Genomic DNA, 12,845 nt, shown 5'->3' with positions numbered 1-12,845 from the left:
ATGCATCACTACCGAACTTGATGTGAACCAAATTACAGTATAGTTGACTACTTCCGGCTTGTAACAGGTGGGACTCGACTTGATTATATGGCGTACACCTTTTAACAAAGTTTTGACTTTATTGACTCATAGCAATACCATAAAACCAAATGATCCTCGCCTATTACGAGCTGATCGTAGTATAGATTCAACTCGCTTGCTGGATCATGAACACAATATTTTAATTTCCACAACATGGCTGAATTTCAGTCGGCTTGAAGCATGAGCATTAATACAGTCATCTGAAACAAGTATCAGATTGTGACCCAATTTGACAACCTCACTTCCACTTCCCCCGTCAAATTTGAGATTTTGACATATGAGGAAAGGTAATGTGACATGGGAAGAGTGAAATGATTCACAGGTCCCTTGTTCAGATAATGAGAACCTGCTCATTTAAAACCAGTCTGGAAGAATGTAACTGCAATAGACTTAGCACAAGATTGAAAATGATCTACATTTATGCATACATTATTACACCCCTACACATGCACACCTACTTTAAATTGTTTCTGAACAGGGATGCTGTTATTAGGACTATGCAAACAGGGATGTTTCTAATTTTTACCAGTTCACCAGGGATGTACACAATTATACAAATTGTTATGACATTGAACCTATCAACCAAGAACTTATTTTTATCACATATAGAAGATAGGGGATGCACTCCTATGCATTTGAATATATGAATACAAAACCCACCCAAGTCCATACTTTGGCCAAATTGTTGCTATACATAGGCCTGTTATATGTATGAAAGAATAACTCAAATTTAATTATCCTCCTTGTCTATTGAGCATGTGAAAAATAGCATGTATGAAAGAACCACCCAAGTCCAGGATCACTTCCCATGGACTTGGGTGGGGTTTGAATCCATGTATTCATTTGAACGATCTCTGGTTAGAATGTAAAGTGCCATTCAAACATAGGATAGGTTCAAACATCACTGTTCAAAGGTGATTACAAATACATGTTGCATTTTTGTCTCAAGGTGACTGTATAGCCGTGAAGAGGGATGAGTGGCAAACATTTTAAACAAGCAGAAGGGGTGCATGGCCCGCAGTGAACATATGGAACAACATGTCCTATGACAAGATTGTAATTACCTTCACAGAGTGTAAAATCATTTGGAAGTTTGTTTATGGAGTCCCGTATGTTGAGCCTTTACATTCAAGACTGAAATTCGTCAAAAACCAACAAGGGGAATGCTCCTTCCTTCGGCTTTGTGCTCTTCACTTTCTGTCAAAATAAGAAATCTGGGAATGCTTGTACTTGTTCTGTATTGTTTGCTGATTAAAACTTGGCTGTCATCACACTAACGGTTCTTTTCTAGGCTTCCAGCACATTTCATACACATCCACAGCTCAACAACTTCAAAAGGCCTACTTGGGGCCCCCTCCAAAGGTGTCTACACCATATGGACCCTCATTTCCTTTTTCAACCTCGAATGAACTTACACCACAGTCATGACAGATATGGGTGGTTTGGGCATGGTACCCTGTGTGTTACCTGCTCCAGCCTCATTCAAGGGGTAAGCACCCAGTTGTGAAATTGGGTGGGGATAATGGGTTAATTGATGCCATTTGACAATTTGACCAAACAGAGGGAGCCATGTGCCGCATTTCTGTTCAGGGGGACTTGGGCATAAATAACAGAAGAAAGATGCTGCTGGACAGTTAACTCATGTATGGTGACCTCAGCTTGCAGTACTTCCATGTTGGCTGCCCCTGTGGATTTGGTAAGGCTTGCTGGTGCTATGTAAAGTGTACCCTATGTTGCCTGCTCGTGCCCCATCCCAGGGAAGTACCCAGGGTGTGAGTTTGGGTGGGAAAGGGTTAAGAATTGGGTTCTATAGTGACCAGGCGTTTTTTTTATTGTGTGTTCTGTGGTTTTGTTTTGTTTTGTTTCAATAAGTAATATAATTCACAAACTTCACTAGATCACAAAATATACACAATGTACTTTAAATCAAAGTGAACTTGCATTGCTGTACAAAGCTTTCAATTGCATGACTTTGAACATTGTATATGTTTTGAATAAAACAACCATGTGGCTTAATCGTTTCCCTTTGCTTTCCATAGAGGAATCGGAGATCCAGCGGAATGCTAGGGCAACATGAAGATCTGACACGACAAAACATTATGAAAGCTATTCTACAAACGGCGGGACCAGTATCGACTCATCAGACCGTCAAACAAAACTGGCGTTTCCTAAGGATGCTCTCCGTCAAGCAATTTCTGTCTGCATGTAGCGAACTTGAAATGATCAATATGGGAAATGTGGTGTCATTGGAGCACAGTAAAATCAAAATATTTGTCAAGAGGCCCCCTGATGAAATGCAATATTTGCTCGAAGCAAATCCGTTTTTGTCAACTACAGAGATATACGCATATCGATTCAATCGGCCATCTCCGAAGTGCATCACCCTTGATATACAGGCGGCACTTGTCAACATGGGTTGCGTTGCTGAAGAGCATTTCCGTAGACCATTAACCTGATGAAGGAGATCGCACCCCATTAAATTGATGAAAACAGAGATGCCATTTTTCAGGTTTTAACTTGAATTCAGTTTTTTTTTTTTTTGTGAGTCCAAATTCCCATGTTTTTATCATTTTCAACCCATTTTGAGGCTTTTTGGTCTGTATTCATGTGCTTTTTCAGTGGCATCTCTGCTGAAAAAAGCATGTTATGTAGGAGACAAGATTTTGCGTAGGGTGGTGTGGATGAAAAACAGTTGTAGGAGACAAGATTTTGCATAGGGTGGTGTGGATTAAATAAGCAATGTAAAACAGATATTATTATTTGGAATAAGACAGGGAAGATAAAAAAAAACTCCAAGCAAAATAAAAAAAACCTAGCAAAAAATCTGTCAAACATTGATTTTTACACATGGTTGAAGTAGGAGGATCTTTTTTAAGCTGACCATGATGAAATATAAGGAAGAAAATATTCAGTTTGATTGAATTTGCAGTAATAATATGAATAAAAATAAAGCCACTAGAAAATTAGGTTCCAACAGTTTGTAATTTTGTGGTACACCACTCCTGCAGTGGCAGCACCACAGGGTGGGGAAATACCCCTGTCAGAACCCCCCGTCGTAAAAACCTGAAATTAAGAAAATGTCCACTTCTTGCAACAATTTTGTGCAAAATTTGTTGATTTTTTTGCCCCCCCCCCCGAAATTCACCCCCCAATTTCCCCACCCCAACACTGCACGCCTGCCTTACACCATCTGATTACTTTGAGAATAGTGCATCATCATGGTAGCTAGAGTGCAAATATGTGACCATCCTCCACAACTGAGCCCGGGTGTCGCCAGTGCCACTATTGAGATATGCTCCATCAAACTTAATAATAAACAATAGGAAACAAAGGATTTATTGACTGTTTTATTGATTTTCACTACTTAAATGTCAAGTACTATAGACATGATATACATCATTTTAAAGCTAATTTCAAGCAGAATATTTTGGTTGAATATCTCAAAAATGATGATTGGCGACTTCAGGGCTCAGTTGTGCTGAGGGGTCACATATGTATTTGTTCAGATTTTGAATATTTTCGACTTTTTATAAATAACCATAAATATTGTGTTCTTGCAAATTTGCACATAAAAATAACAAAGTATGTTAAATATAGGTGGACTCTTTACTTTCAAATTCAAAACTTAAGTCTTGCTGGCCTGCATGTGACAGATCATGGTAGCTAGAGTGCAAATTTATTTGTTCAGATTTTGTATATTTTTGACTTGATAAAAGATTTGTGTATATAAATATTGTGATGTATTCATAATGATATGAGAACTATTAAATATAGGTAGACTTCAAATTCTAAACTAAAGTCTTGCAAAAAAGAAACTAAACATGCCTGTGACATGCAAATATCCTCTGTTACACAGTTCATGGCAGCTAGATTTATTTGTTCAGATTTTGTATATTTTTGACTTGATGCATGGCTTGTTTACCGTATTGTCTGTAATATACCCGGGGGGGGGGACTTCAATATGAAATGGATATAGGTGTTGGGCTGGCACTTTCGCACTACGGGGCATTCGGTGAGAGCAAAATGTAAAAAATATGGGGTCATTGGGTGAGAGCATGATTTTTGGCATTCGGTGAGGGCAAAATTGAAAAAATATGGGGTCATTGGGTGAGAACATGACCTTTTTTTTTTTAATGGAATCTTTAGGTGAGAGCCGAAAAACGCCACAGAAACCTCGAAAATCAAATTTCTATAGAGATCTAAATGGCTTCAAATTTCTTTGTTTTTTCAAAATAAGTAACAAAATCAGTGATAAAAGAATGTTGCTGTTCAAATTGAACTTGTAAGGGTATTTGGGTGACAGATCAAATGGAAAAAATCCACTTGATTTCATGGTAGTAGTATTAGTTTAGTCGTAAATCCCTCCTTTCTGCAGGAGAACCGTTGGGAAATTGAATCCAATTTTAAAAGTTTTTTTCACTGACAACTCCCTTCCAATAATCGCCCCCTTTTGAAAAATTACAGACAATACGGTAGGCCCCTATGTTGTCTTCTTGCCCATTTACACAAATTCATAAAATATAAGAACTATAGATAGTTTTCAATTCAAAACTTAAAAATTAAGTAAATGGGTTATTGCTTAAATATGCATTTGTTATGAAGAATTAAAATATCAGTACCTGGCTTGTAAATGCTTGCATGTGTTGTGTTGTTATCATGGTTATGCAACCCTGATTTTACAGGGTTGTACGTTTAAAAGCATTTTTGTGTTAGTTTAGTACACAAATAAGTGTTTGAAATTATAGTATGATTATGACATTGTAGCTAATTAAAATTGTTCTACTATATCCACACACTAGGATCCACAACATGCTCATCTATCAATGCACAGTTCTTTAACAGTTCCCAATACATTTGTACAGTCATTGAATGACATTTGAAAATTTTGGGTACAAAAACTCATACTCGGCAACTTGAGGTCAAATTTTGCCCTCTTATTGTTTAATTGGGCCTACTAAAAATAAAATTCGGTTTCCGGTAACCCGCCCGTCCCTCTTTTTTGGTGCCGCAAAAAAAAAATTTTATGCCACTTTTGGAAAAATAAAATTTTTCAAGAGTCGTCCGTGTCGAAATTCTGACATGAAGTTGTTGGAAATCACATATATTTTATTTTTCCCCCGACTTTCTGCCATTCAATGATTAAAGAAATACAGTTGAATTGATAGATAATATTTATCGCGATATAGGCTAATGCACAACTTTTTTATTTTATGAAAACAGCGTGCAGCAGGCCTACAACTATTGAAAACCACTGAACTATTTTGTCTGTGAAAAAATTAAACCACCAAACATCCGCACAAAACCAACCAAATAGTAGCATAAAACCCGCAAAAAATTTAATAAAAACGGTAATAGTAAAACTAATTCCCATAAAGCTCGTATTAAAAAGAGCAAGTCCCGGGGAGCAAGTAATAAAAAAGTTAAAATGCTAAAAATGATGTAGGCCGAAAAATTGTGTACTCTTCCTTGTCCTAGACACTCAAGATAAACCCCTATCAAGTATGAATAAAAGACTGTTCATTGTCCAAATATTTCAATTTATAAACGCTGAGGAAGTTGTGCATTTTGTTAGCACCGAAATAACAAAAATTAAAATAACTAACCTGGCAGATTTCAGGATTAACCAACATTTATTTTCTCATGCCGCTCGCCCATGCCTGCATATTATCCCGTTAAGAAACTCAACCCTAGGCCTACATTTTTCAACATGTAAATATAATTCCATAGTGATAAATAGTGAACGTTGCATTGGAGATGAGGATGCTTGGATGATACAGATATTAAGCACATGTTAATTGGGGGTATGGGGATGTCCCAGTTTGTTTTACAAGGGCAATTATTATTTGGCCAAAACTTGGTGGGTGTATCTTGACCAGAGACAAAACAAGTTTGTATTGGCTAATGGGTCAAGGTCATCCAGGGGTCATCTGAGGTCAAATTAGTAAAAACTATCATATGGGCATGAAATGATAGGTGTAGATTCAACATTTAGAGCCAAATTTATGGAGGGTAATTTCGGGGTCACCAAAGGTCAAATGAGTAAAACTGACATATGGGCATGGAACTTGGTTAGTACAGTCAACATTTAGAGCCAAATTTTTTGAAGGTCATTTGGGGTCACCAGAGGTCATTTGAGGTCAAGTTAGTTAAAACTGTCATATGGGCATGAAACTTGGTTAGTACAGTCAACATTTAGAGCCAAATTTTTGAAGGTCATTTTGGGGTCACCAGAGGTCATCTGAGGTCAAATTAGTAAAAACTGTCATATGGGCATGAAACTTAGTTAATACAGTCAACATTTAGAGCCAAATTTTTTGAAGGTCATTTTGGGGTCACCAGAGGTCATCTGAGGTCAAATTAGTTAAAACTATCATATGGACTTGAAACTTGGTTAGTACAGTCAACATTTAGAGCCAAATTTTTTGAAGGTCATTTTGGGGTCACCAGAGGTCATCTGAGGTCAAATTAGTAAAAACTGTCATATGGGCATGAAACTTATTTAATACAGTCAACATTTAGAGCCAAATTTTTTGAAGGTCATTTTGGGGTCACCAGAGGTCATCTGAGGTCAAATTAGTTAAAACTGTCATATGGACTTGAAACTTGGTTAGTACAGTCAACATTTAGAGCCAAATTTTTTGAAGGTCATTTTGGGGTCACCAGAGGTCAAATTAGTAAAAACTGTCATATGGGCATGAAACTTAGTTAATACAGTCAACATTTAGAGCCACATTTTTTGAAGGTCATTTTGGGGTCACCAGAGGTCATCCGAGGTCAAATTAGTTAAAACTGTCATATGGACTTGAAACTTGGTTAGTACAGTCAACATTTAGAGCCAAATTTTTTGATGGTCATTTTGGGGTCACCAGAGGTCAAATTAGTAAAAACTGTCATATGGGCATAAAACTTGGTGGATACAGTCACCATTTAGAGCCATATTTTGGTAAGGTCATTTGGGGGTCATCAGGGGTCACCTGAGGTCAAATTAGTAAAATGTTGTATTGGCATGAAACCTCTGTCGAGATTTGATCCTCAAGTCAGGTAAACTTAAAAAATTGGTTTGATTTACACTTGGATTTCACATTCAAGTCATCAACTGGTTACAAGTTACTATATTGGACTATTTTTGGATCCCAAAAGTTTGGTTATGGACCCCTAATTTTTTGGATTTAAGATAAGAGGGTCCATTTGGACTCCTTACTCTACCCCTGATTATGGTCATTTCAAAATATTATTTTCACAAGAACAGTGAATTGACAGAGGGTAGCTAAATGATATTGGACAGTACGGCACACTTGTGAAGTAGGGGAAGGTGGGGCATAACGGACCCCCGGGGCAAAACGGAACCACCTGGAAAAATAGACCTTCGCAATACTGCCGTCTATGCAAATTATATTGAGGAACACAAGTATGGCTACGAGGATTTACAACAAAAATTTTATCTGAAACAATCCACTGACATTCGAGCAAGATCGAGTCAAAAATTACTACCCGTCTGGTGTAAGATATGTAGATGTTTAATGCGCTGAAATTTTACTTCATTAATATCGGATTCCCAAATAATTGTGTATATTGTAAACACGAAGGTACTAGCCATGAGCTGTATTAAGTGCATGGCCTATATGCTACGATGTATTATGCATGCAACCTATTTCTAAAAAATCGGGTATGGGGCAAAACGGAACCCTAGGTGTGGGGCATAACGGAACAGGGTTCCGCTTTGCCCCGGCGTTTTGTCCCACAGATGGGTTCCGTTTTGCCCCAATTGGACATATCTTGTCTTCACTCAAGGAAATGTAGGCATTATCTAGGGGCCTACTCGAACATGGTAAACACTTCGCTGAAACATAGACATATAACTAGACCTACAGGTAGAATTAATGATTAAAAGTTAACCACTTACTCCACAGAGATGGTAGGCCTACTGAATATTTCTTTCTGATCAAATATTGGTCATACATATTATAAGCCTACTAGGCCTATAAGAAGTTAACCACTCACTCCACAGAGATGGTAGGCCCACTTTATATTGTAACTGAATATAGGCCTACATATAACTAGGCCTAGGGCCTACCGATGGAACAACTGATATAAGTTTACACCCAGGGTGCCGTTTTGCCCCATAGGGGTTCCGTTTGCCCGATAGTGGGGCAAAACGTTTTTTTTTTGTTGAAAATATTTCTTCATTTTTATAAAAAATTGTAAGATTCAACTTATATTGGTTAATGGTATATTAAAGGTAAATACAAACTTCAACTGAACATATAATTTTTACAGTCATATTACTTATGGTGACGTCACAGAGCATCCTCAAAGTTAAGTGTTCCGTTATGCCCCACCTTCCCCTATGAGAAGAGCTTTTGCAATTGAGACCCTGAGTCATACTGTTTTTCTGTTGGCTAGCCTTCAAGTGTTTCGGTCGAAATTTCAGTATGTGCAAATAAAAATTTTTTATAAAATAAAATTTTTTTCCTTCCTTCCGTCCCAATTTTTTCAGAGCATGTTACCGGAAACATCATTTTATTTTTGTTTGGCCTTGAGGTTATTAAACTATGCCATTGAGATGAGGCCATTGGGGTCCATAGTGACATACATTCTTTATATACTCTCAAAAAACTTTTCATATTAGGCAAGATTTTTTACCCCTGAAAAGGGTTTTTGAGGATGTTGATGAGGACTGCAGTTTTCTCGACATGCTTTGTGTTAAAATATGTTAAGTAGAAGTTCTTGGTAGCATAAACATGTTGCTTTAGTACTAGTTTTACAAAAATCACTCCCTCACATTTTATTTTCATTAATTTATCATAATTTTTGAGAAACAATGTTTTGGAATTGTTCCAGAATGTTTATTTAAAGCGCTATGTTATGCCACAAAAGAAAGTGTTCTTTGAAAAAATGAGCTATTTCAGTTGAAATCCATACACCCCTATGGAAGGTTTGACCTTAATCTCGCACAGGCAATGTGAAATTTAAATGGAGTTATATGAATGTCTGACTCCAGGGCCTTGATTTCGACAAGAATCACAGAGTAATGATTCTCATAAGATTTGTTTGCGAGAATAAACTTCACTCATTGAATCATACAGTAATGATGGATTTTGATTCTCGCAAACCAAGACGAAATCTAGGCCCTGGACTCCAGTTGAAATCTTCACTCCCTCTGTAGGAGATTAAGGTCATCCCTTCCATTGGGGGTATATGGATTTCAACTGGATGTGAAATCCAGGAAGCTCCTTCCAGGGAAAGTTAGGGATTTTTAGAGAAATTTGCTTCCCAAATGAAGAAGTACATTAACAAATCGAGGGTTCGGAACCAGAAAGCCGTAACTCACTATGACCATCTTCCACAAAATGAGCATAAAGTTTGTTCTTCACAAATCAATATTTCCTCCACAATGTCTTTTGTTTTCTATTGAATTTTGTCATGATTAATGGACTGTATCTTCCATAGTGCCCTATTGTGAGTTGAGGCTTTCTGGCACACTCTTAAAGCCATATTATAACATTTTCATACAAAATAGATTAGCATTTCTTTGCCATAAAATGTTAGTTTTTACTGTCAGATATATCCCCTTTTATTTTTGAACCGAACAACTACGGCAAAGCAAAGAAAATTGGAATTTACTACCAACACATATGTCGCCAATACGTACCACTCCTTCGGTCATGTTATGGTACAACCCTCGGATTTTGACAAAACTACAGCACCTATAGTCTTGATTTTTGCAGGTTATATTGGATTAATAAAGTACAATATAATCGTGTGTAAAAAATGAATTTTAAAAAATCAGTGAGGGCGTCCTTCTCAGCAAATGTTATAATATGGCTTTAAATATAAGACCTTTTGTTTTTCATTGAGCAAATTGTAGTGTTGACATGTTTGTTGTTGTTGTTATCATTTGACAAATAGTACTAGAACAATAAACACATGAAAATACAGATCTGTTTTGATTAGTGATTATTTCCCTATCAATGTCGACCATTCACTACACATTCATTCTGAGTAACTGTTTCCATCAGGATCTTCATTCAGTCTTACAGTTGATGCTCTGTTGATTCCTGGATATGGGCCTGTAAATGATACCAGAATGCCCAGGGCAGAATGATACTCTCATATTAAATCTTTTTGCCTTTAGAAAATAATAGAACTTCTTTGATGCAATATACCAAGGTTATTGTCTCCAGGTTTATTTGTCATTAGTTGTGTAGTTTGTCATGTATTGGTGTGACTAAATGTTAAAACCATTCCACTTTTTTTTTAACGTCAAGATGTTTCTGCTTCTTTGTTTTATTTGTCTGGTATTGTTAGTTCATTGCTTCTTTTTTTGTCCACTGCCATTGAATGCTCGACTCGTTCAGGCTAGATTTGCCTGTTTCTTGAGTTAGTAGTGTGTCGGTGCCAAATTTATCCTTTAATTTACATTATTGCTTTCTGTCCATAAGCTGACTCACAGGAACTAAAAGTGGAAAATTGACCTTGTTTGTAGGCAGGGCTGGATTTTTACATACGCCCGCACGCCAATGGCCTGTAATTTTGCTGTCATGCGTGTAACTTTTTCAAAGTACACTCCCGACTGGCGTGTGGCATTTTACAGGGCATTTTGACACTCATAGGTCCAATCTATTTTCCAATTTTAGCATAAAAAGTGCCAATTTTATGCACTCTTCATGCAAATTGTTTTTCTACTTTTGCACCATAAGGCACCTTCTTCTTGATTTTAGCTTCAATATTTATTTATTTATATCATTTATTTGTTATTTAACCTGGGGTGACCAATCAATGCACTGGCACTGTTCTCCCTTGGTTCCCAACTGTTCTCCCTTGGTTGGCAAAACTGTTTGCGCACTTAGCGCACATTTGTATCATAAGATTTATTCTGTCGCCAAATGGCAAAAGGTGCTGGATTCACTATACTTAACGGATTCCCCCCCCCTCGTAAAGAAATATACGCCACTGTACATAAAGAACATGTCAAGAGCTGGGCACGTTAACAGTAACATTTAACTGCTATATGTATTAAACTTTGTAGACTTTCTTCTGGAAAAATTGGGCTTGTAAAATTTCTGTCAGGTGTGTAACTTGAGTTTAAAAAGTTAAGATCCTGCCCTGTTTGTAGGCCTTGCGACCTTCGGTCATTCAAAGCTGTTGCAAGGGTCCATCTTGGGATTCTCTGCTGGTGTACAAAATGCTTTGTCTTTCTATCCCATTTCTTATTGTGTAATATTGTCCCCAAAGTTACCAGACTGCTTGTGCTCAATGTGAAATAACATACAATCTATATATTCTATCTGATCTTCCTATGTAGGACATATCAAAACCAACAGGATCGGTCGTGGTGGCAAGCTCTGATCCCAACCGAGCTGAACAAATCAAGCTGATGAGAGCAATACTTCAGATGCTAGGCCCGGTTGTAACCCCACGGGTCATCAATCACAACTGCAGCAAGTTACGGCACAACTGGAAGTCGGACCACTTTCTGGCTGCCGCCACAGAGCTTCAGGAGATGAATTTAGGAAAGCTACATACATTACAAATAAGAGGGCCAGTGTCGCATGTGTTTGTTAAAAATCACCCAGAACAAGTGGAAAAAATCTTGATTTTGAATCCATATTTGTGTGAAGTCGATCATTATAGAACGAGGTACCATCAGCCATTATCAAAGGCGGTCATTCAGTCTCAAGTCAGGAAGCTTGTGGAACTTGGTATCATAACAGAAGATCAAATGTGATGACTCTAATGCTCTCAAGGTGATACAAGAAAATCAAACTTGTTTGAAAGATGACATCGTTTTGCAATATTCTACACTTTGTTTTCACATATTGTGTCATAAAGATTTGTCTAGCTCTAGGAGTGAGATATAGTTTTATTTAGGTATTTGTTTTAGTAGATTTTGTATTTTTCAAGTGTTGTGATGTGGAAGTTAGATAGTGTATTGTTGTCTCTACGGTTGATCTTGATCCCATTGCCGAACTATAAACTTTGATGCTAACTGTTGCTTAGGTTTTGACTAAAGGGACATTTTGTGATACACAGCCTCCACCCTCCACCCCCCACCCCCCCCCCCAGGCACTTAAAAAAAAAAAAAAGTTGAGATTTTTATACCACTGAAAACCTCTGGCTACATAATGTTCATGTACAAACAAATTCTTGCAGATTAATTTGTTTGGCAAAAATGTCAAATTTGTCAAAAATTACAACCCAGTGGCCTATGGAGTAGTATAATGTACGTAATCATGTATAACTCTCAAACTCAAAAACGGAATCAACTGAAATTTTAGGAATAAGCTTTTTTTGTGGATATCTACTGGCAAATGTCATAAAAAGATGGTGTTAGGATCACAAAATACTCCTGGAAAGAATCTCTACATTTGAAATGTTACCACTAAAGTAAATATTTTAGTTACACAGTATATGGTACGTGGCACAGAAGTACTGGCTCTGCCTAGCAACCGTGTTGTGCACTTTGGCAAGGTTCTTTAACTCTCTTGCCTCTCTCTACCCAGGGGTGATGAAATGGGTGAGCTGTTTAAGAACCATACCATTCCTCTTGTGTATCAGCTTAATTTGTCTCAATATTTGAGTAACACCATAGGCCATGCTCCTCTTAATGTACCAACATCTCCTCTCTGACCTACCCTAACCCTAACCCAGGCAGGGCTTTTTCGCGACTGGAAGGGAAAGAAGGAAGGAATAAAGAGAGAAAAGAAAGAAAGAAGTTGTTTGCTCTGGGTGGGATTCGAACCCAAGACCCCTCGCATGCAAAG

At 37.5% G+C, this 12,845-nt stretch overlaps 1 protein-coding gene across 9 annotated transcripts in view; it reads left to right on the top strand.

The window, feature by feature from the left end:
- LOC140137445 (uncharacterized) overlaps positions 1-12,845 on the top strand; it is a 92,594-nt gene that overhangs the window by 49,992 nt on the left and 29,757 nt on the right. Inside the window, exon 5 of one of the 9 annotated variants that reach the window (XM_072159113.1) lies at positions 11,387-11,824. The exons of 7 other annotated variants lie outside the window; for them this stretch is intronic. In XM_072159113.1, the coding sequence (XP_072015214.1) occupies positions 11,387-11,809 (423 nt within the window). In that variant the 3' untranslated portion in view covers positions 11,810-11,824. Of the gene's footprint in view, positions 1-2,120; positions 2,560-11,386; positions 11,825-12,845 lie in introns of those variants that run through there. One more of the 9 variants, XM_072159115.1, reaches the window with a different exon arrangement.

The sequence above is a fragment of the Amphiura filiformis genome, chromosome 17 (genome assembly GCF_039555335.1).
Source record: "Amphiura filiformis chromosome 17, Afil_fr2py, whole genome shotgun sequence".
NCBI lineage: Eukaryota > Metazoa > Echinodermata > Ophiuroidea > Amphilepidida > Amphiuridae > Amphiura > Amphiura filiformis.
The sequence above is the reverse complement of the archived record's forward strand: the minus strand, read 5'-3'. Positions and strand labels throughout refer to the sequence as shown.